Below are 19,689 nucleotides of genomic sequence, written 5' to 3' on the forward strand. Positions count from 1 at the left end.
ATGTCTTTTAACCCTGTTGCCAAATCTGTTGCCCCCAGAATACAACAAGGATGCCAGCCTATTAAATCAAGCATGCCGTTGTCCAGGGACAGTCAACTGACCTGGAGTCTGCATGGTCCTTCCCCATGTGGGAAGGCCACCCTCCCCTCCGCACCCCCACTCTTATTAGGGATTTCTGGACCCAAGGGTAGGTAGGACAATGACTATGTCCAGCTTGAAGCAGCTAGAGGAGCACGAGACCTTCGCCCATTGTCCTTTATAAGATTATAAAGGGTCTTATATCTGAGAGGGGGGAATTGTTATTTTTTAATGTTATAAAAATATAATTAGTTAATGTTTTTTTTTTTTTTAAAAGACTAATATAGGAAAGGGTGAAGCCGGGGAACTTACATGCATGACCCATGGACATGAACTAAGGGGGGGTGGGACTGCTGGGGGCGGGGGCATGCTGGGCAGAAGGGAGCAAAGGGGAAAAAAAATTGGATGTATTGTAACAATATAATCAATGAAATATACTTTAAGAACTGAAAACAAACTCAAAACTATCAACAACTGAATCTAAAAAATAAAAACAAAATCCAACTAAGCAAACCAGAATAGGAATAGAATAAAAAAAAAAAAAATTGCTGACCCTCTTTCTAGAGATAATATGCATGGTGGTCATTCTTTGCGAAAACTTCTTTTTTGGCCAGATGAGCTGTTATAGTAGCCTTCCAAAACATTTTTTAAAAGAGAGGGAGGGAGAAAATGCGAATGTAAGAGTTACATAAAGGAACAGCATCTCTTTGAATTGCTCTCTTAGTTTAAAATTGAGGTTTAAAATTGTTGGGGAAGTGCTGAGAGGTGTTTAGAGGGGGCACGCCTGCTCAGTCAAAATTTTCAGTTAACACATTAATTACAAGTCTGAAGTATCCCTGCTCTTTAAACCTGCCCTGCTGAGGCAGTAAGGGAAAGAGAAATGCATACACAGGTCACAGAAGGTGTACAGTAGTTAAGACTACTTAGGGAAAAGAATCAACTCAACCAAGTCTTCACTTAAATTGTCTGGTGGAAAGAGCAGCAGTTAGTGAGGAATGACAGAGCAAATCTACTTGAGAAACACCACGTACCTACTGTGTGCCAGGCCCTGGTCTGGATGAGTATGACAGGGTCCCTACTCTTAGAATCAGATAGGTTACACTAAGTGTTAATACTTGCACATGAAGTTTCTAGCAGCCCCAGTAGAATCATATCCAGAACTCAGAGGAGCACCAATATAGGTATAATTAGTTCTGCTTGGTAAAAGTTGGAGGGGAAGAAGTGATGCTGAAACAGAAGCCTGAAAGGTGATCAGTATTCATCCAGTAAATGAGGACAGCAGGAGCTTTTTAGTTTGATGAAGTTCCATTTGTGTATTTTTTTCTTTCCCTTGCCCTAGGAGATGTATTGGCAAAAATATTAATATGAGAGATGTCTGAGATATTACTAACTATGTTTTTGTTTAGGATTTTTATGGTTTCACAACTTATATTTAAGTCTTTTATCCATTTTTAGTTTATCCTTGTATATGGTGTAAGTTGGTGGTCTAGTTTTATTTTTTTGGCATGTACCTGTCCAGTTTTCCCAACACCATTTATTGAAGAGACTGTCTTTAACCACTGTATGCTCTTGACTCCCTTGTCAAATATTAATTGACCATAAAGACATGGGCTGATTTCTGGATTCTCTGTTCTTTTTCATTGATCTGTATGCCTGTTCTTATGCCAGTACCAGGCTGTTCTGATTACTGTGGTCTTGTAGAATAGTTTGATATCAGATATTGTGATACCTGCAACTTTGTTCCTTTTTTAAAGATTGCTGAAGCTACTTGGGGTCTTTTGGGGTTCTGTATAAATTTTTTGAATATTTGTTCTAAATCTATGAAATATATCATTGGCATTTTAATAAGACTTGCATTGAACCTATAGATTGCTTTGGCCAGTATGAGCACTGTATCTGCTTCAGAGGGGTAAAATCTTGAATCTAGATGTTAGGTATATAGCTATAACATTATTTTTTCTTTTACATTTAAATTTTTTCTTAACATAAAAGTGAAAGTAAAGGCAGCAGAGAAGAGGACAGAGTGATGGAGGTGGGGTGCTGTTACATTGAATTACAGAGTTCTGCATTCTCAAGCCCCAAGTGGAGATGTCAAATAAGCAGTTGCATCTACAAATCTGGGCTTCAGAAAGGAAGTCTTGGCTAGAGAGATATATTGGGGAGTAAGGAACATGTTGGAGGCATTTAAACCCATGGGTTTGGATATCCCTTGGAATAAGTATAGATCTAAGAGAAGAGGGCAGAGAACTGCACTCAGAATCCCAGAGTTTAGATCCTGAGGAAATGAGAAGTTCCAGCATGGAGTTTGCCAGATATCCGTGGGAACCAGTAAAATGGTGTCCCATAGGCCAGATGATTAAAGTGTTCCCACATGGTAGGGAGCTATCAACTTGCATTCATTGCCACTAAAGAGTCAGGTGAGGTGAGGCCTGGATAGTGACCATTGAGTTTTGCATTGTGGAAGTCAAGTAACAAGAAGCTGTATACTCACTGACCAGCGTTAGCAAATCTTTAACATTTTGCTATAGTAGTTTCAAATCTTTGTATTGATAAATGAAATAAAGCATTAAAGATATAGTGTCGGCGACGCGCCGGAGGAAAGATGGAAGACTACCAGGCTGCGGAAGAGGCTGCTTTTGTCGTCGACGAAGTGAGCAACATTGTGAAAGAGGCGATAGAAGGTGCCATCGGCGGCAACGCCTACCAGCACAGCAGAGTGAACCAGTGGACCACCAGCGTCGTGGAGCAGACGTTAAGCCAACTCACCAAGCTGGGGAAACCGTTTAAATACATCGTGACCTGTGTAATTATGCAGAAGAACGGAGCAGGATTACACACAGCAAGTTCTTGCTTCTGGGACAGCTCTAGTGACGGGAGCTGCACCGTGCGGTGGGAGAACAAGACCATGTACTGCATCGTCAGCGCCTTCGGGCTGTCCATCTGACCTCCTTGCCCGCTCCTCCTCCTCCTCCTGTCCCGGCGTCTCTCGTCCTCCTCTGTTCACCATCAATATGGATTCCACGGCCACCTTTCCTGTCCTTCGATTTTTTGGCGGCACTCTCAGAACGTAGACAAAGAACCAGATGGCTGCCCTGCTCCACGACCAGCACACCCTCACCCAGAGGCCTTGTGCTCAGGCGGCCGCTGTCGGCTCTGCCCCTCTCTGTTCCAAGGTGCTAAAACCGCAAGTCTGCTGGCCGGCAACTTTCTCTACTCCGAAGTCATTCAAACACACTGATTTCCCACACTTTGTACTTCTGTTGGAATAAATTAATCCAACTTAAAAAAAAAAAAAAAAAAAAAAGATATAGTGTCTTCACCCCTGATGCATTGCTCCATTCAGAGCTGTCATTACTCTTGCCTACACTATACTTCAGTGACTGAATGCTACTCTTCTCTTCCTATTAGCCTCTATTTACATCACTTCTGCTGAGGCTAGGAGTCTGGTAGCATCACTCCTCAGATGGAATGAGAAGAGAACTATGCCACATGGCCTGTGGGTCTCCTCCCAGGCACCCCCGATGCCTTTCTCAGACTCCTCCCGCTGCAGTAACCCCAGCCCCCTCATGCACATTTGCATGTTCTCTGGGCTCTGTGAACATGGTACTTCTTACAGTTCCGTGGGTGCCCTCAGTACCTTTGCCTTTTCTGTTTCCACTGCCTGTAACATGCTTCTTGCCTCCTCATCTCACTCCCTTGCTCTCCACCTGTCTGACTGACTCTCACTCCACTGTATGACTCTTAGCAGCCATTTGTTTTAGTGCTTTCTAACCATCTTAAGCAGAACAAATCATTGCTTCATCTTGATTCCTATAGAGCAGTGGTTCTCAACCTTCCTAATGCCGCGACCCTTTAATACAGTTCCTCATGTGGTGGTGACCCCAAACCATAACTAAAGCATAGTGATTAATCACAAAACTCACAAAAACAATATGTAATTATACATGTGTTTTCCGATGGTCTTAAGTGACACCTGTGAAAGGGTCGTTCGACCCCCAAAGGGGTCGAGACCCACAGGTTGAGAACCACTGCTATAGAGTATCTCTCTGTCTTTTATTTAAGTACTGATTAGGTAAATAAATGAGTGTACTGGGCTCTCATGGTATCCCCAGTGTGTGGTTCTCATAGCACCTGCTTCATTGAATTGTATATAAGTATTTTTTTACCTCTTCTCCCCCACCCCACACACCACACTGTCACGTTTCTGAGGAAGGGAAGCTCTCTTTCATTCTATACCCAAGTGCTTAACAGTATAGGCCCAGTGTGGGTCCTGGAGTTAAACAGCCTCATTTCAAACCAGGGTTCATCACTTGAAAAAGTAATTTCTCCAATCTTCAGTTTTCTCATCTGTAAAATGGAAATGATAATAGTACCTACTTCATTGGGTTATTGAGGGCATTCTATGAGGAAATGCTTGTACAGCACTTAGAAGAACAGTGCTAGCATAGAGTGAGAGCTCCTTAAGTGTTAGCTACAGTTGTTTAATAATTAGATAATAGAAGGTAGGCAGAGGTGGATGGGTGTGTAACATTACCTTTGTAATCCTGGTGCCTGCCCCCATTCTTGGATAATCGTAACTGTTAGTTAATGTTAGCTGAATTGAAATCTAGTGAAATGCCTCCTTTAATATATACCTAATTGCAATAATGACAAACAAATGATTTTGTATCTCACTGGATGTCAGACACTATATTTTGCAAAGTAGTTCTAGGTGTAACAGGGAATTTGGTAGATGGCGTCTTCTCCCTACCTTCTGATAATTAGCCCGACTCCTTTTCCTTATTAATTTTCATTAACTCTTTACAGAAAAACTAATATTAAGTTGATATCATATACCCTGCTTTGTCAGAATGTAAGGCTAAAAAAATAATAATAATAAAAGTCATGACTGAGTCATTTGCTTTTCTGACTCTGAATGAATCTGCAGACCAGTTTTCACAGTGCTTCTTTATATCTAAGTATAGTGATATTTTCCATTCCTTGGAAATTTGCTTTTTCATTTAGGCAAACCTCTCGCTTAAGTGATCACCTGGGAGAAAATAACTAGGCATAGTTTGATATTTTAAATCTAAGAAAAAATAATTATAAAGATTTCCTTTCAATATCATGAAAAATTGAAAACATTCTTATTTCAAGTTTTTAACTTACAGGAAGAAAAATATGTTTCACTTTTTTTTGTGTGTAGGCACCTCGTTCAGAAGCTCTCACCATTCTCGGTTCTCTTGTCTGCTTTCCAAATACCTACCAGGAGATCCCTTTGTTACAGTCAGTGCTGGAAGTTAGTGAAATCATTACAGGAACTGAAGATGTTAAGGTACATAACCTATTTGATGGAATCTCAAGGTTAGCCTTTTACAATTTTACGTCTATGGTTATCTCTTCCTTATTACATAGTGACCTGATTATCCCTGAAAGTTTTGCTATATTGTTTTAATGTTTCAATAGTGTTTTGTTTTTTTTGTTTTTTTTTTAGAAGGTTCTGTTAGAGGGATTAAATGTATGAGATTCAGAGCATACTTCAGTTATAACTGATAGGTTCTTCAGGTGTTTTTTATTATATCTGTTTATCATGCCTATGGGTCATAATTATGTAATAAATCATCCTTTATAATTATTCTATTAGTTTATGCTGCATTTGTGCATCAAATGAATTTATAAGAAATAATTGAAATAAGCTAAGTATTCAGTTTCATTGTTAGACTGATTTAGTTATATTAATAATTTGAAATTCTAGATTATTCCTTGGAGAATAAAGGTAAGCATTTGTTTTCTTCTCCCCAGACTTTGGGGCAAAAAGAAAAAAGAAAAAAAAAAAATAAGTGCTTTCCAAATCCCAGAATTGATCAACCTATCTATTTGTAGTACATAATTACAATCAATAATTCAGTGTACAACATATAATCCAATTAAAGTAAAAGAAAACTGAGATTTTCCTACATGGGAGTTTCATTTGCTTTGCTAGGGTTTTATTGTATACTCAAAAACTCTATTCTCTAGGCTAGACGATTGCCCAGGAGGCTACCCCCAAGCCCTATGTTTCCTTCCCCTGTTCTCCCTGATGGGAGCATCTCCAAAGCTCCCTAGTCCTTTAGTAGCTCCTGACTGCCTGGAACACAGTCAGAACATGTGGGAAACCAACTACTAAACAGTTTTTACTTTACTTAATTTTGCGTTTTTTGTTTTGTTTTTAGCATTACCTCATAAATATTTTACTGAAGAATGCCACAGAGGAACCAAGTGAATATGCAAGGTAAATGTTAAATAAAAGTAAACCATTTTACAATTTTAAGATACACATTTACAGTGTTAATAAACACTTAATCTTTCACATTACCCTTACACACACTAAAAAGTATAACCAGTATTGTATCAGGAATATGCTTTACTTAATTTTTTCATTAGAAGTTTGTTTCAATTTCCACTATGATTCCTTCATTGAGTCATGATTTATTTAGAAACATTTTTTAATTTCCAAACATATGACTATTTCTATTTATCTTTTTGCTACTAGCATAGCTAATTGCATTGTGGGTCAGAAATACTGTTTTTCTTATAATACTCTTAGAAATTGTTGAGATTTGTTTTATGACCCTATATGTAGTCAGTTTTTGCAAATGTCTCATATATGCTTGAAAAAAAATGTGTACACTGTTCTTTTACTGTTGGGTGTTGTCTTCTAGGTGTGTCTATTTTTATTAATTTTTAAAATCATGTCCTTTAAATATTCCATATTATTTTAAATTATTTTTTATCACTTCATCATTTACTGAGAAAAATACATTGAGATCTCCCACTGGTATCTATTTGTCCTTGTATATCTGTTCATTTTTGTTTTATATATTTTGAAGTTATATTATTAGCTTCAGAGAAGTTAGAATTTTATCTATAGTGAATTAAATCTTTTATATTTTTGTAGTGACCTCTTTATCTCTAAGGGTAATTTTTCTTTTATCTTAAAGACCCCTCATCTGATATTAACTCAGCTATTTTTAAATACTTCTATCCTTTTAAATTTAACCTTTCTATATTCTTCTCTTTTTGCAACAAAACAAAAAACCTGTAGATACTTCATTTTATATGCTTATCCTTTCTGATCTTTATTTAGTTCATTTACATTTATTGCAATTACTGATATATGTATATGTATTTCATTTTATTTTTTTTATACTTTGTTATTGGTCCTTATCAATATTTCAATTTTCTCCCTTCTGTGACTACATTTTTTTTCTCTCCTGTTCTCTTTCTTCCTCCCTTTCTCCCTTCTAGTCATCCTTTCTCCTTTCCTTTCTGCCTTTTCTTATTTGCTCTTTTCTTCTTTTTTTCTTTCTGATTATTTTTTCTACTTTCTATTTACTACCTCTATCTTTTCAGAAGTCATAGACACTCTTTTAATTGTTTTAGAAGTTCCCTTAGAAATTGTAATATGCATATTTACCTTACTAATTCTGAAGTTACTCTCTCTCTGCCCTCTTCCTGAACATTGCCACTTCTTAAAACATAATCTTATTTTGCTTCTACATCATTACACCTGCTTCTTTCCTCTCTTCCTCCTCTACCTAAGTTCTGAACATTAGAGTGACTCGATGCTTAGGACTGGCCCTCTTCTCCCTCCATTTCTAGGTGCTCTTTTTTATTCTAACCAGACTTGAAATGCCACCTATCTTCTGATGATCTGAATTTATTTACCTAGTCCCCTCTGTGAACCCCTTATATATTCAGGCATACATATTAAACTGCTTACGTGATATCTTAGTTTGGATGTCTTTATATAGCCAAACTTAACACAACCATAATTGAATCAGTGAGTCTGCTCTCTCTCAAACTTAATCTAACTAGATTTTAATCCAGAAGTTTAGAGGAAATCCTTGGTTTTTCCTTTTTCTGTAGCCATCACATTCACCCTTTAACAAGTGCCATCAGTACCTTTTTTCAAATCCCTTTTCTTCAGTGTAGAAACTAATATATATGATATGGTCAGTTTATCTTAGTTGTATATAAGAGGTATCATATAATGAAATTAAGGGCATGTAAGTGTAGATAAGCAAGCAGACTGAAATATCAAGATTTCAAGTAAATTGAGACAATTATGAGAATATAGTATAATTATGAGTGATAATTTAGAAAAATTAAGAAAAATAAGTTTTATTATACAAATTGGAATGGTATGAGGTGGCATAATAGCAAACAAAGAGACTATGTTGGCATACAGCATGAGAGTGAAGGTCGTATTGCCATTAGCTAAAAAAGTCTTGGTATATAAAACTCATTTGAGATCACAAAGGACGTACTTGGGATGCAGAGAATCTTAATTGTCAGGAATGCCTAGGCATGAGGAAATATTAAGAATATTAGAATTGGAAGATGCTAAATGAGAATGTTAAATGATAAATTTCAAAGAGAAAGAATAGCATGGAAGAGATCTTATAAGCTAGTGTGGCTTAAAACTCAAAACAAGTGAGAGTACTTTAGATTATAAAACTATTTTATGGGTCACAAATGTTCTCCATAGTGCAAAGCTAATAGTTAACAGAGTAATGCACATATTCCTAGAAATGAGAGATCTTACTCTTAACAAATTACATTTAACAAATAGGTTAATGTGTTTTAAAAAGATATATATTTTCATATACACATTCACATACATATGCACACAAAGAGAGGCCCTTAAAATGGTAAAAATAGAATTTTTGATATAATTCAAAGTTGTGTAGATTTAGTGGGTTAAATGGAGTCTGGGTTAAGCTAGGGGAAAATAAAGTGGCTTTTTGAAAAGATGTAGAATACATGGAAATGTAGAGTATATGCAAACTGGGAATGCAAAGTGTAATTTCTAGATGAGAATATGCATAGGAATTAATTAAGAAAAGAGATAAGATTTAGACAATAGTATACAGTAAGGAATGTCAAGGGTTAGAATCATGTGGAACTCCTAAATAATGCTATAATGCTGGTATTGGAGAAACAGAAAAACCTGGCACCCTTGTAAACTGTGTTGCACTGCTTTACTGAATGAATTTTGGTAGAAGGTGACACAGTCTTCAAAGGATTTTTAATATATTTGTTCTGATGCACTTAGTCTATCCTTATTTAAAGATGTGAGAATCCAGTGAAACATTGTGGTTTTAAAAACTCAATGATATTGATTTTAATTGTAGAATTATATAAAATACAAAGGAACTTTCCGTATGGAGAGCTGAGCAGTATGTACAGTTTGGTGCTGGATGTGACCTCTTATTACAAAGAACAACAGATATGTATTACAGCTAAGGTCTGGTTCCAAAGAGTGGTTTGAATCCCCTTTTGGTTCTGAAAGTGAGCAGTTTGGGGAGCAAATATTTTAATTGTACACATAGGCTTTTATAAAAAACTAATAGGAATATGATTTTTTTATTATTGCAAAAGATACTGGAGTATTTCAATTCCAAAATTTATAATTGAGAAAGGTAATTTGTAAAGGACTGTGCAACTCAAAAACTATTTGTCTTAACACATTATTTAATAGAAATAACAGTGAAACTTATTTTGAAAATTGTATTCAAATATTCGTTACAATAAAATATAGGATTTGTCTTTTATTTGTGGTAGGTATTGTATATTTTATTGTAAGGAAAACAATTACAATTTTAATTTCCAACAGTTTTCTAAGATTCATGTTTTTGATTCTTCCTCAAAAATATCTTGAAGCAATAAAGTGTAATAAAATATTAGTTCCTGTAAAAATAGGTAATATATAGGCTGTTACATTAACAGAAAATCTGCCATTTATTTGATTAAATATTGAATTACTAACCATTATCAATATTTCTATTTGTCCTGAAACTGGTCTATTGAGGGTATCTTTTATTTTTTTTCTCAAGAAGACATTCTGTTAGTGTGTCTGTAAATTTTGCTACTTTTAAAAACTTGCTGTTTGAAAATATCTAGAAAATTTGGTACAGGAATTAAAACATTAAATTTCACAAGAGCCTCCTTTTCTTTTTCAAAAGATGCATTGCCATTTGCTCCCTCGGAGTCTGGATATGTGAAGAGCTTGCACAGTGTACAAGGCATCCTCAGCTAAAAGAGGCCATCAATGTGATAGGTGTCACTTTGAAGGTATTACTGACTCATGACGTACATTCGACATTAAGCTAGGATTTCAACCAGTTTTTGTTTGCATTAACCCCATCTTTATTTTTCCCTATATTATTGAGAGCATTTTTTTATTCAAAAATTATTTTTCTGATAGCCATGTTGAATATTCTGTGGGGTTCTCAGGTGAGACCACCAATGGCTGCTTCCCCACTGACATCTGCAACCCGGTCATCCATAGGCTGAGCGTTCCTGGACCAAGCTTGGCGGCTAAATTGGGTTCCTCTGGTGGCTGGGTAGCTCCTATGGCAAGCAGGACACCTGTCACCTGCTGGTGGGCTTGACAAGAAAGTGCGATCTTGTGCTCTGGCCTCTTAGGATTAGGAGAAATCTGATAGCCTTGGTTAGTGACTCTGAGTGCTCATGGTCCAACCAGGCCTTGGGTACTCTTAGGACAGTTTTCTTCCTTTGCTTTGGTAATGAAAAGAAGAACTGCCATTTTCTGGGCACTCACACTGGGCCAGAGTCATGGTAAAATCTCTTAAATGCTTTTGTTAACCTTCGTGACAGCTCTGCAAGGTAGATGTTACAATCCCTGTGTCATGCCAGAGGAAAGCAAGGCCCAGACGAATCAGGCTATGAGCCCATGGCTATGCAGGCATAAGTGATGGAACCAGCACTGATTGCTGATCGGTGTGGCATAAAAGACAAAACTCAACTTTTTTACGTGCTGTTAGGCCCCTTCTTAACTTAGAGCTCCAATCCTGCTGGGTCCTTTACTGATTCCTGCTTAGAAACGATGATAATAATTAGCATTGCTGTTAGTGCACCTCTGGAACCAGTGAGTACCCAGCCTCTGCCAGGCACTGTGCTGAGGGTGTGTGGAAGTTCTCAGCTGGGAGGTGATTGTCTCATTTTACAATGGAGGAACTGAGGTGCAAGAGAGTTAAAGAACTTGTTCCAGGCTCTAGAGCAACAACCTGGCCAAGCCAAAGTTCAAATCCTGAACTGTTCATCTATCACCAACATCCAGGCTCTTGCCTGCCCTTTTTTCCTGTCTGCCACGTGCTGCTATAATAATAACAGCCATTGCAGCTGATGCTGTAATAGTCATCACTACGCCATCGATAGCCCCTGTGCTACTCTTTGTGTTTCAGCCCACAGGGTAATGCCAGTGGTGTTCCCCTGCCTGTGGCTCAGCATCTAGCCCTCTGGTCTAGCTGCTGCCTTCCTTGGCAGCCTGATTTCATGGCAACCCTCCTGACCCACCCCTCCTTCTGGCCAAATTTGATACCTACTGTACCTCAGGTGTATTCTCTGACCACTTCCTCTGACACCCTGTCCTCTTACTTCTCTCCTCATCAGCACTTGGCATTGCTGGTTATATTATGAGAGCTGGAAAAATGCTTGCTGCTGATCTCTGTGGAGAGGGATGGAAAATTGATCAAACCAAGATATCACTTAGGAGTGCTCCCTCTGGTCTGAGCAGGGAGCTGACCTCTGACCTTTGGCATTGTATTTAATCCTTATAACTGCCCACGGAGGCTCAGGGATGAGAATTTGGGGGAGTGCGGAGGAAGAATAGGAGGCCCAGCCAGGACCTGGACCTGTCATGTAGGCAGCCAGGAGCATGAGCCCTGGAAGGGCTTTCTGCCTCATGGGCTCCAGCTTTGGAGCTTCAGGCACTGCTCTGCTATAACCATGCTCTTTGGGAATACCTGGTGAGGTTGCCCTTGGTATGAAGGGCACAGGCCAAGAAAGGCTAGGAAAATGCTCCTCCAAGAGTATCCATGAAAATCAGCCTGTGAGCCACAGCAAAAAATGAGAACAGCCACAGAATCCCATTCAGCTAGTTGTTTCTGGTGAGGTAGCCTGTGGTGGGCAGGGATAGATGGAGGCTTCTAAGCCAGGGCTGTATCTACAGAGTTAAATGTTCCATCTGGGACCTGTGGTGAGGGCATTAGAGTGACAATGTTGGCTCCAGCACAGGTAAGCTGCTGACCCTGCCTAAGGGGCAGCCCCAGTGAGAGGAGGCCTGACCTCAAGCCCCCTGCCCTCAGCCCTACCTGCTGTTTCTTCTTTTACCCCATCTCAGAAGACATTGATTTTTCCCCCTTCCTTATCCCACCATTGTTTCTAATCACAGAGTCCTGAATGCCTAGTCACACCTGCTTTTCTGGGGCCATTCATCACATAGCTGGCTCACTCTGCCGGTATCTGAGCCTCCTGCACCACCGCCCTTGTTGCTCTAGTCTGGACCCCACAGATCTGCCCATACTGTTGCCAAAGAGATCAGCCTACAAATAGGTCTCACCATGTGACCCACAGACTAGAGTATTGGGGATATAAGTAAAAGGATCCCTGCCTGCTCTATGAGAGTGTCAGTTCCTTCAGAGTAGGAGCTGTATCTGCCCTGCTATATTGTGCCCTATGCTTTTAATTCAGCGCTAGCACATTGTCAATACTCTGAGTATGTACTAGATGAGTACCTGATTTATTTCACCCTAACCGCTCCCTACAGCACTCTGTGTATCAGCTACACCACCCGACTTGCAGCCCTCAGTGCCTGTACCCTGCCATCCACTGCCTGAAAGAATATACTCCCCCTGTGCATTCTTCCACGCTCAGTTCAGCTCTTTCTCCACAAAGCCTCTGCGCCCTGCTCCTCATGCCTTACCCCTCTCTGCCAGTACCTCTCCTTTCATCATTGTCCCCTTGTCTTTTTTCAGCTTCTAGTTGTAAGAGCGGTACCATTCTTGTTTCTACCCCATGGCTTCACTGTTTCACAGCAGAAACATACCCAGTGCCCACTCATATTCTTCCACGCCCTCTGTGTTTCATCTTTACTGCAAACACACCATGCATTCCTTTCAGGGGCCTGTGCTAGGCATTAGGAATACAGTGGTGAACAAGATGCAGGAAAATAAGCACAACAGAACAAGCAGACAGCCCTCAATGTCATGAAGAAACTATATTAGGAACAGGATGAAACTGAAGAGCTGGAGGGGGTGGGCAGCTACTTCTTTGGATGGGTGTGGTGGCTATGTGGAGGAAGTGATGTTAAGTGCTTGAACTAAAAAATGTGGCTGCATCAGCCAAATGCAGACCTGGAGAATGAGTGGTCAACTGGTATCTGATTCATGTGACTTGCAACTCCCGGTGTGGAAATAACTAAGCTACATATCCAGAGGTTTCCCTAGACAGAAACACAGAATCAGTGCAAACCTTTTCTGCTGTAGATAATGAGATAGCCATGTAGCCCCAGCCATTGGTCTTTGCAGGTGCTGCCCCTTTGACATGCCATCTCAGAAGAACCTTGGACACACGCAGACTCAGAAAACATACTCAAAATAATTGAATATACCATAACTCATGAATCATATTCTCATAATCCCAAATTTTTCACATTTTTTAATATTACACATATGGATTAACTTTAATTTCATAGGCTAGAAAGTCATTTGATCAATCCATTTCTCCATTTGTAAAATGAAGATAACATCTGCCTTAACGAGCTGTTAATGAAGATTTTTCAAAGCTAAAATGAATAAAGGTCTTATAAAAGATTTGACACACAGTGTATACTTAATAATTACTGCATTTTAATTTCCTAATAGTCAAGACTGTGATTTATAAGATCTGAATAAGATCAATAAAACAATCCTTTGAAATTATGGTTTCAATTTCCAAATGATTAAATGATAACTACTTGTTTCTATGTAAAGGAATATTATGTAAATTAATACAGCTAGTCTAAGACAAGAGTCAGTTATAGAATTGTGATCATGTATAAACTATCTGGTAATAAGATATATTTTTCACAAATTTAAAGCAAAGCAAGGAAATTATCTAAAAGGAGCTGGAAAGAAATAACTTTTGTTCTTAGGAATAGTGCACTTGTTAAGTTATTTAGTATGGGGTTTTGTTTCCTTTCATAGTTTTCTAACAAAATCGTGGCTCAGTCAGCTTGTGATGTTCTTCAGTTGCTGGTTTCCTACTGGGAAAAGCTTCAGACATTTGAAACCTCTCTGCCTCTGAAAATTGCAGAAGTAAGTCTCTTTCCTGTAATGCTAAAGTATAAGCATTTCCTTTTTATTTTATTTGATATTTAATTAATTATAGAGAACTATTAAATTGCCATATGAATCATTCATTTTAAGATTGAATTGCACTGGTTCTCAGCTGCAATTTCAGGCAGTATGTAAAGAAGCTACCAGTTCCAGGGCAGAGTCTTACACTTGGGGGGTTTGAAAGGCAGACTAGACCACAACAAAGAGACCTTTTGTAGATTGGGCTTCATTCATCCAGAGTAATTTGGGTTGTGCCAATAAGGAGTAGGCAGCTGGTTATGCCCTGTGTGTTTGTGTCGGTTGGGGGTGGGGGGGGCGTTAGGGAGAGAGTGAGGGACTGTTGCGTAAAACAGGAGTCTCCCGCCAAACTGAAGGCCCAGATCATGCTTTCTGCCATAGCATGATTACCCAGTTGTAATGAGATTACTGCTATAATACCCTCTGTGAGGGTAATTGGTGGGGAGAGGGACAGGAGGAAGAATCATTTCAGTGATAATGTCCAGGAGGTAGATTACATTTGGGGCTGCTTGCTTATGCAGCAGCAGGTAACCTTAACCATCCAGGGGCCTGGCAGTAAAGCACACCGTTCCTGCCAGTTTTTATAGCTGTACTTATTCAGTGGTAACTCTTCAAGAAAATTTGGTTTGTCTCCCATGTGGTGTTACAGGGAGAGAGAGAGAGAGAGAATGATTTATTTTGTCTCAGCCCTAGACAAATTTCACCATTTATTCTCTGAGATACATCAAAAATCATTTAAGTGGCCTAGAGTGAAATAGAACTTTGGACATAGAGATATAATGTGCTATGAAATGTAAAGTTGGGTTTTAAGGCAACCATATAATTTATCATCTAAGAATACCTTTGAGTATAAAAGGGATGCTTGGACACTAGGATAACAGGTGTAGACCTGGGGTAATTTATAAGAAAACTAAATTGAGGCATTTTCATAATTATTTTTCAATGTATTTTTTGTTTTCCTAGTGAAAAGTATGGAGACTGAAATTAGAAATTGTATGACTGCAGAGAGAAATAGTTTTTCTGGGGTCTTCAGTTTTGCCACATAGAGTGGAGTGGAAACCATATGGAATTCTTACCACATGGTTTCCAAAATTAATACTATGGTCTGTTTGATTGGGGATTTGTCTTTCATGCAGATCCTTGTGGCCACAATTGCTTTTCTTTTACCAAGTGCAGAGTACTCCTCAGTGGAAACAGATAAGAAGGTAGGTGGCACATTGGCTAAGTTTTCCTTAAAGTTTGTTTTTTAAATATGTAAAACAGAATGATAAATAATATGACATTCAGGCATATCTTCTATAATAGCCCTCTCTGCCGACCCTCCTGTGAAAATCTTGTTCATTCATCTATTCCTTTTTCACTTGTATGTCCACTGAATAATTGCTATTATGCAGGGACAATTCTGTTGTTTGTTATTACCTTTAATGCAGTTTAAAAGACTTCAGCATAAGATACTGGTCCTATTTCCTCTTCCAGTTTATTGTGTCCTTGCTGCTCTGCCTCTTGGACTGGTGCATGGCTTTGCCGGTGAACGCCCTTCTCCACCCAGTGTCCATGGCGACCCTGGAGGAGCAGCACTCATCCAGAGCCCCTTTGCTGGATTATATATATAGGGTAAGTCTCCAGCTGGGCCTAAAAGGCATAGAGTATGGACTTAAGCATCAGAGAATTACAAAATGGGTTTTATGCATTTGCTTATTTATCTATGCCCTTTTGAAAAGGATTTATAGGGGAATTAAAAGGAATGAATAACTTGAGGGAAAGCAGAGCAGGTATAATTGTAGAAAAGCAGTGATTACCAAGTGAAAGATGCATGCATTTTTACATGACATGTCATCTTTAAACAACTGCATTTTGATCAGATTTCCCAGTTTTCATGGAATATGGTTCAAATTTACTTAATTTACAAAAGAACTGTTTATATTGCAGAAATATCCACAGTTTGACCAAATGGGTTGTTTTCTTCAAAAGAAAAAGAAAGTATAATGGTCCAAGTAATCTCTTTGCTTTCATAGCTCTTAAGAAATAAATTAATGAAACATATCATCAAAATAATTAGCCTAATTTTTATAGTACTTAAAATATTTGAAGTTACCCCATATTAATGACTAGGTGTGTCTTTGCTCTGGACCCTTCTTACTATTCTATATAGGCCTTACAGTCTGTCCTGTAAGGGCCTTATTCATTTATTTAGCATTTGTGTGTCCATTGAATAATTACTAATATGTAGTGGCAGTTCTGTTTTTTTGTTTGTTTTTTGTTTTTAGTAACAAACTTTTAATAATAGTTTTATTAAATGATTCCAAGTCATTAACTGATTATTCTTATTTTAAAATTTACTAAAAAAGAAAATACCACTTAATCATGGTTGAAATTCTTCTAAAAAGTATTGTAAATTTTTAAATGGATTCTTCACTGGTCAAAGATTTTAACAACTATGTTAGGATCAATTAGATAAAAGATGTCTCTTAAAACTGCTTTACAAACATCACTTCATAGTTAACATGAGTCACATTTATTGAATAACTTTTTATTGTATTTTTAAAGGAAACTTTCTATTGAAGTATAAATGCATCTAGAAAAGTGCATCAATCATAGAGAGCGTGATGAATTTTCACAAAGTAAGCCACCTGGAAAACCAGATCCCAACCCTAGAAACAGAACATTCCTAGCCTCCCAGAAGCACCCACTGCACCTCCTCCTGGTCGTTACCCCCACATACATACTCAGGGATAACCATTATCCTGTCACAGCATAGATAAGTTATACCTATTTTTGGACCCTTTATAGATAGAAGCATATGTATGTCCTTTTGTGCTTGATGTCTTCACACAACACTGTTTTTGAGGGATTTATTATATTGTTGTGAATAGTTGTTTTTTTTTTACTCTCATTGCTATTTAGTATTACATGGTGAGAATAAACCACAATTTATTTTCTATTCTGTTGATGAAAATTTGGTTAGTTTGGAGTTTGGGACCATTAAAAAGAAACTTCTGTGAACATTCTATTCCAGTATGTTTTTTAGTGCACATATGTATGGATTTCTGCTGGGTGTATACCTAGGAGTGGAGTTGGTGAACACTAAATAATTTTCCAGTATGGTTGTGCTAATTCACACTGTCATCAACAGTGTCTGAGAGTTGCAGCTGCTAACACTTTGATATCTGATAGGTATGAAGTGGTACTGCATTGTGGTTTTAATTTACATTTTGTATTTTTATTGCATTTGACTAATAAAAGTTAATTTTCTCAATGACAGAAGCTCACTTTTTATATTGATAAAAAATCTACCATAGTTTTCCTGTACTGCTTCTCTGCTAGGAAGAGGACATACTTAGGTGGGTGTCCTCACTGACTACAGTTCTTGGTACTTTTTAGCTATCCATAAAGTTTACATACCCCCAAATCTCCCTCCAGTCCCCAGAAGGCAACACAGGTAGAAGGAACTAAACAGTAAGATGTCCAGCCCAAAAACAAGGCCTCCTTCCATGTGGGCAAGTCAAGCTACTCATCTAAAAGTGAATTGACAGAAGGAGACTAGACTTTGGGTGGTGAACACATAGTACAATGTACAGATGCTTTATTATAGAATTGCACACTTGAAATCTGTATAATTTTGTCAACCAAATCATTCCAATAAATTCAATAAAAATATCTTTTGATTTTAGAGAGAGTAAAAAGGGAATGAGAGAAATATCAATTTGTTGTCCCACTTATTTATGCATTCATTGGTTGATTCTTATATGTGCCCTGATCCAAGATCAAACCCACAACCTTGGCATATCTGGACAGTGCTCTAGCCAACTGAGCTACCTAGCCAGGACCAAATAAAAATATTTTTTATTTTGTTTTTTTGTTTTGTTTTTCTTCTGTGGTTAACACAGTAGAAGTTTATTTCTTACCCACATAATGACTTAGTGCAGTGATTCTGGTTGGTGGACAGCCTTCCATTAAGTCTTTCAGGAACTCGCACTACTGTCATCCTGTGGCTTCTCTATGGTCCAGGGTTTGGAGTCTTTTGCACCCAGAAAGCAAAACAGGAAAGGCACACCCGCTCGCTTTTTTAATTGTTATTCTATTATAGTTGCTTATTGTTGCTCTCCCTTGCCCCAACCAGCACCCACACCTGCTCCCCACTGCCACAGTCAATCCCCACCATGTTGTCCATGTCCACGGGTCATTTAGACCTGTTCCTTGATTAGACTCTAACCCTTCTTTTCTCCCTTATCGCCCTCCCATCTGGTCACTGTCAGTCTGTTCCTTGTTTCCATGCCTCTGGTTCTATTTTGTTCATCCCTCTTATAGGTGAGATCATACGGTATTTGTCTTTCGCCACCTGGCTTATTTCACTAAGCATAATACTCTCTAGTTCCATCCTTTGTCAAGAAACGTAGGAGTTTTTCCTTTCTTTCTGCTGCATAGTATTCCATTGTGTAAGTGTACCACAGTTTTTGGAATCACTTATTTATTGATGGGCACTTAGGCTGTTTCCAGCACTTGGCTATTGTAAATAGTGCTGCTATGAAAATAGGGCTGCAGAGGTTCTTTTGAATTGGTGTTTCAGGATTCTTTCGGTATTCCAGTAGTGGAATTGCTGAATCAAAAGGCAGTTCCATTTTTAGTGTTTTGAGGAAATTCCATACTGTTCACCACAGTGGCTGCACCACTCTCCATTCCCACCAACAGTGCACTAGGGTTCCACTTCTCTCCAAATCCTCCTCAGCTCTTGTTCATTTGTTAATGGTGGCCATTCTAACCGGTGTGAGGTGGTATCTCATTGTGGTTTTAATTTGCATCTCTCTGATGGCTAGTGATGTTGAGCATCCTTTCATATGTCTATGGGCCCTCTGTATGTCCTCCTTGGAGAAGTGTCTGTTCAGATCCTTTGCCCATTTCTTAATTGGATTGTTTGTCTTCCTGGTGCTGAGTGGTATGAGTTCTTTATATTTTTTGGAAATCAAACCATTGTCCGAGGTATCATTGGGAAATATGTTTCCCCATATGGCTAGTTCCCTTTTCATTTTGATGATGTTTTCTTTAGCAATACAGAAGCTTTTTAGTTTGATGTTGTCACATTTGTTTAGGCTTTTCTTTATTTCCCTTGCCCTAGAGGATATATCGGTGAAAATATTGCATGGGATATCTGAAATCTTATTATCTATGTTTTCCTCTAGGACTTTTATGATGTCACAGCTTATGTTTAAGTCTTTTATCCATTTTGTGTTTATTATGGTGTATGGTGTAAGTTGTGTTCTAATTTCATTTATTTTGAATGTCCCTGTCTAGTTCTCCCAACACCATTTGTTGAAGAGGCTATTTTCACTCCATTTTATGCTCCTGCTCCCTTAGTGAAATATAAAGTGACCATAGAGACCTGGGTTTATTTCTGGGCTCTCTATTCTGTTCCATTTATTTATGTATCTGTTCTTATTCCAGTACCAGGCTATTT

The 19,689-nt window shown here is 38.3% G+C and overlaps 1 protein-coding gene and 1 pseudogene across 1 annotated transcript in view; both read left to right on the forward strand.

Moving 5' to 3' along the window:
- RALGAPA2 (Ral GTPase activating protein catalytic subunit alpha 2) overlaps window positions 1-19,689 on the forward strand; it is a 401,573-nt gene that overhangs the window by 280,065 nt on the left and 101,819 nt on the right. Inside the window, exons 25-30 of the mRNA XM_090285992.1 lie at window positions 5,264-5,392; window positions 6,270-6,328; window positions 10,065-10,173; window positions 14,088-14,198; window positions 15,374-15,442; window positions 15,714-15,851. Of these exons, the coding sequence (XP_090142118.1) occupies window positions 5,264-5,392; window positions 6,270-6,328; window positions 10,065-10,173; window positions 14,088-14,198; window positions 15,374-15,442; window positions 15,714-15,851 (615 nt within the window). The remainder of the gene's footprint in view (window positions 1-5,263; window positions 5,393-6,269; window positions 6,329-10,064; window positions 10,174-14,087; window positions 14,199-15,373; window positions 15,443-15,713; window positions 15,852-19,689) is intronic.
- On the forward strand, window positions 2,666-3,361 carry LOC150003108 (dynein light chain Tctex-type 1 pseudogene; annotated as a pseudogene).

The sequence above is a fragment of the Furipterus horrens genome, unplaced genomic scaffold (genome assembly GCF_987537825.1).
Source record: "Furipterus horrens unplaced genomic scaffold, mFurHor1.1.pri manual_scaffold_8, whole genome shotgun sequence".
Classification (NCBI taxonomy): Eukaryota; Metazoa; Chordata; class Mammalia; order Chiroptera; family Furipteridae; genus Furipterus; species Furipterus horrens.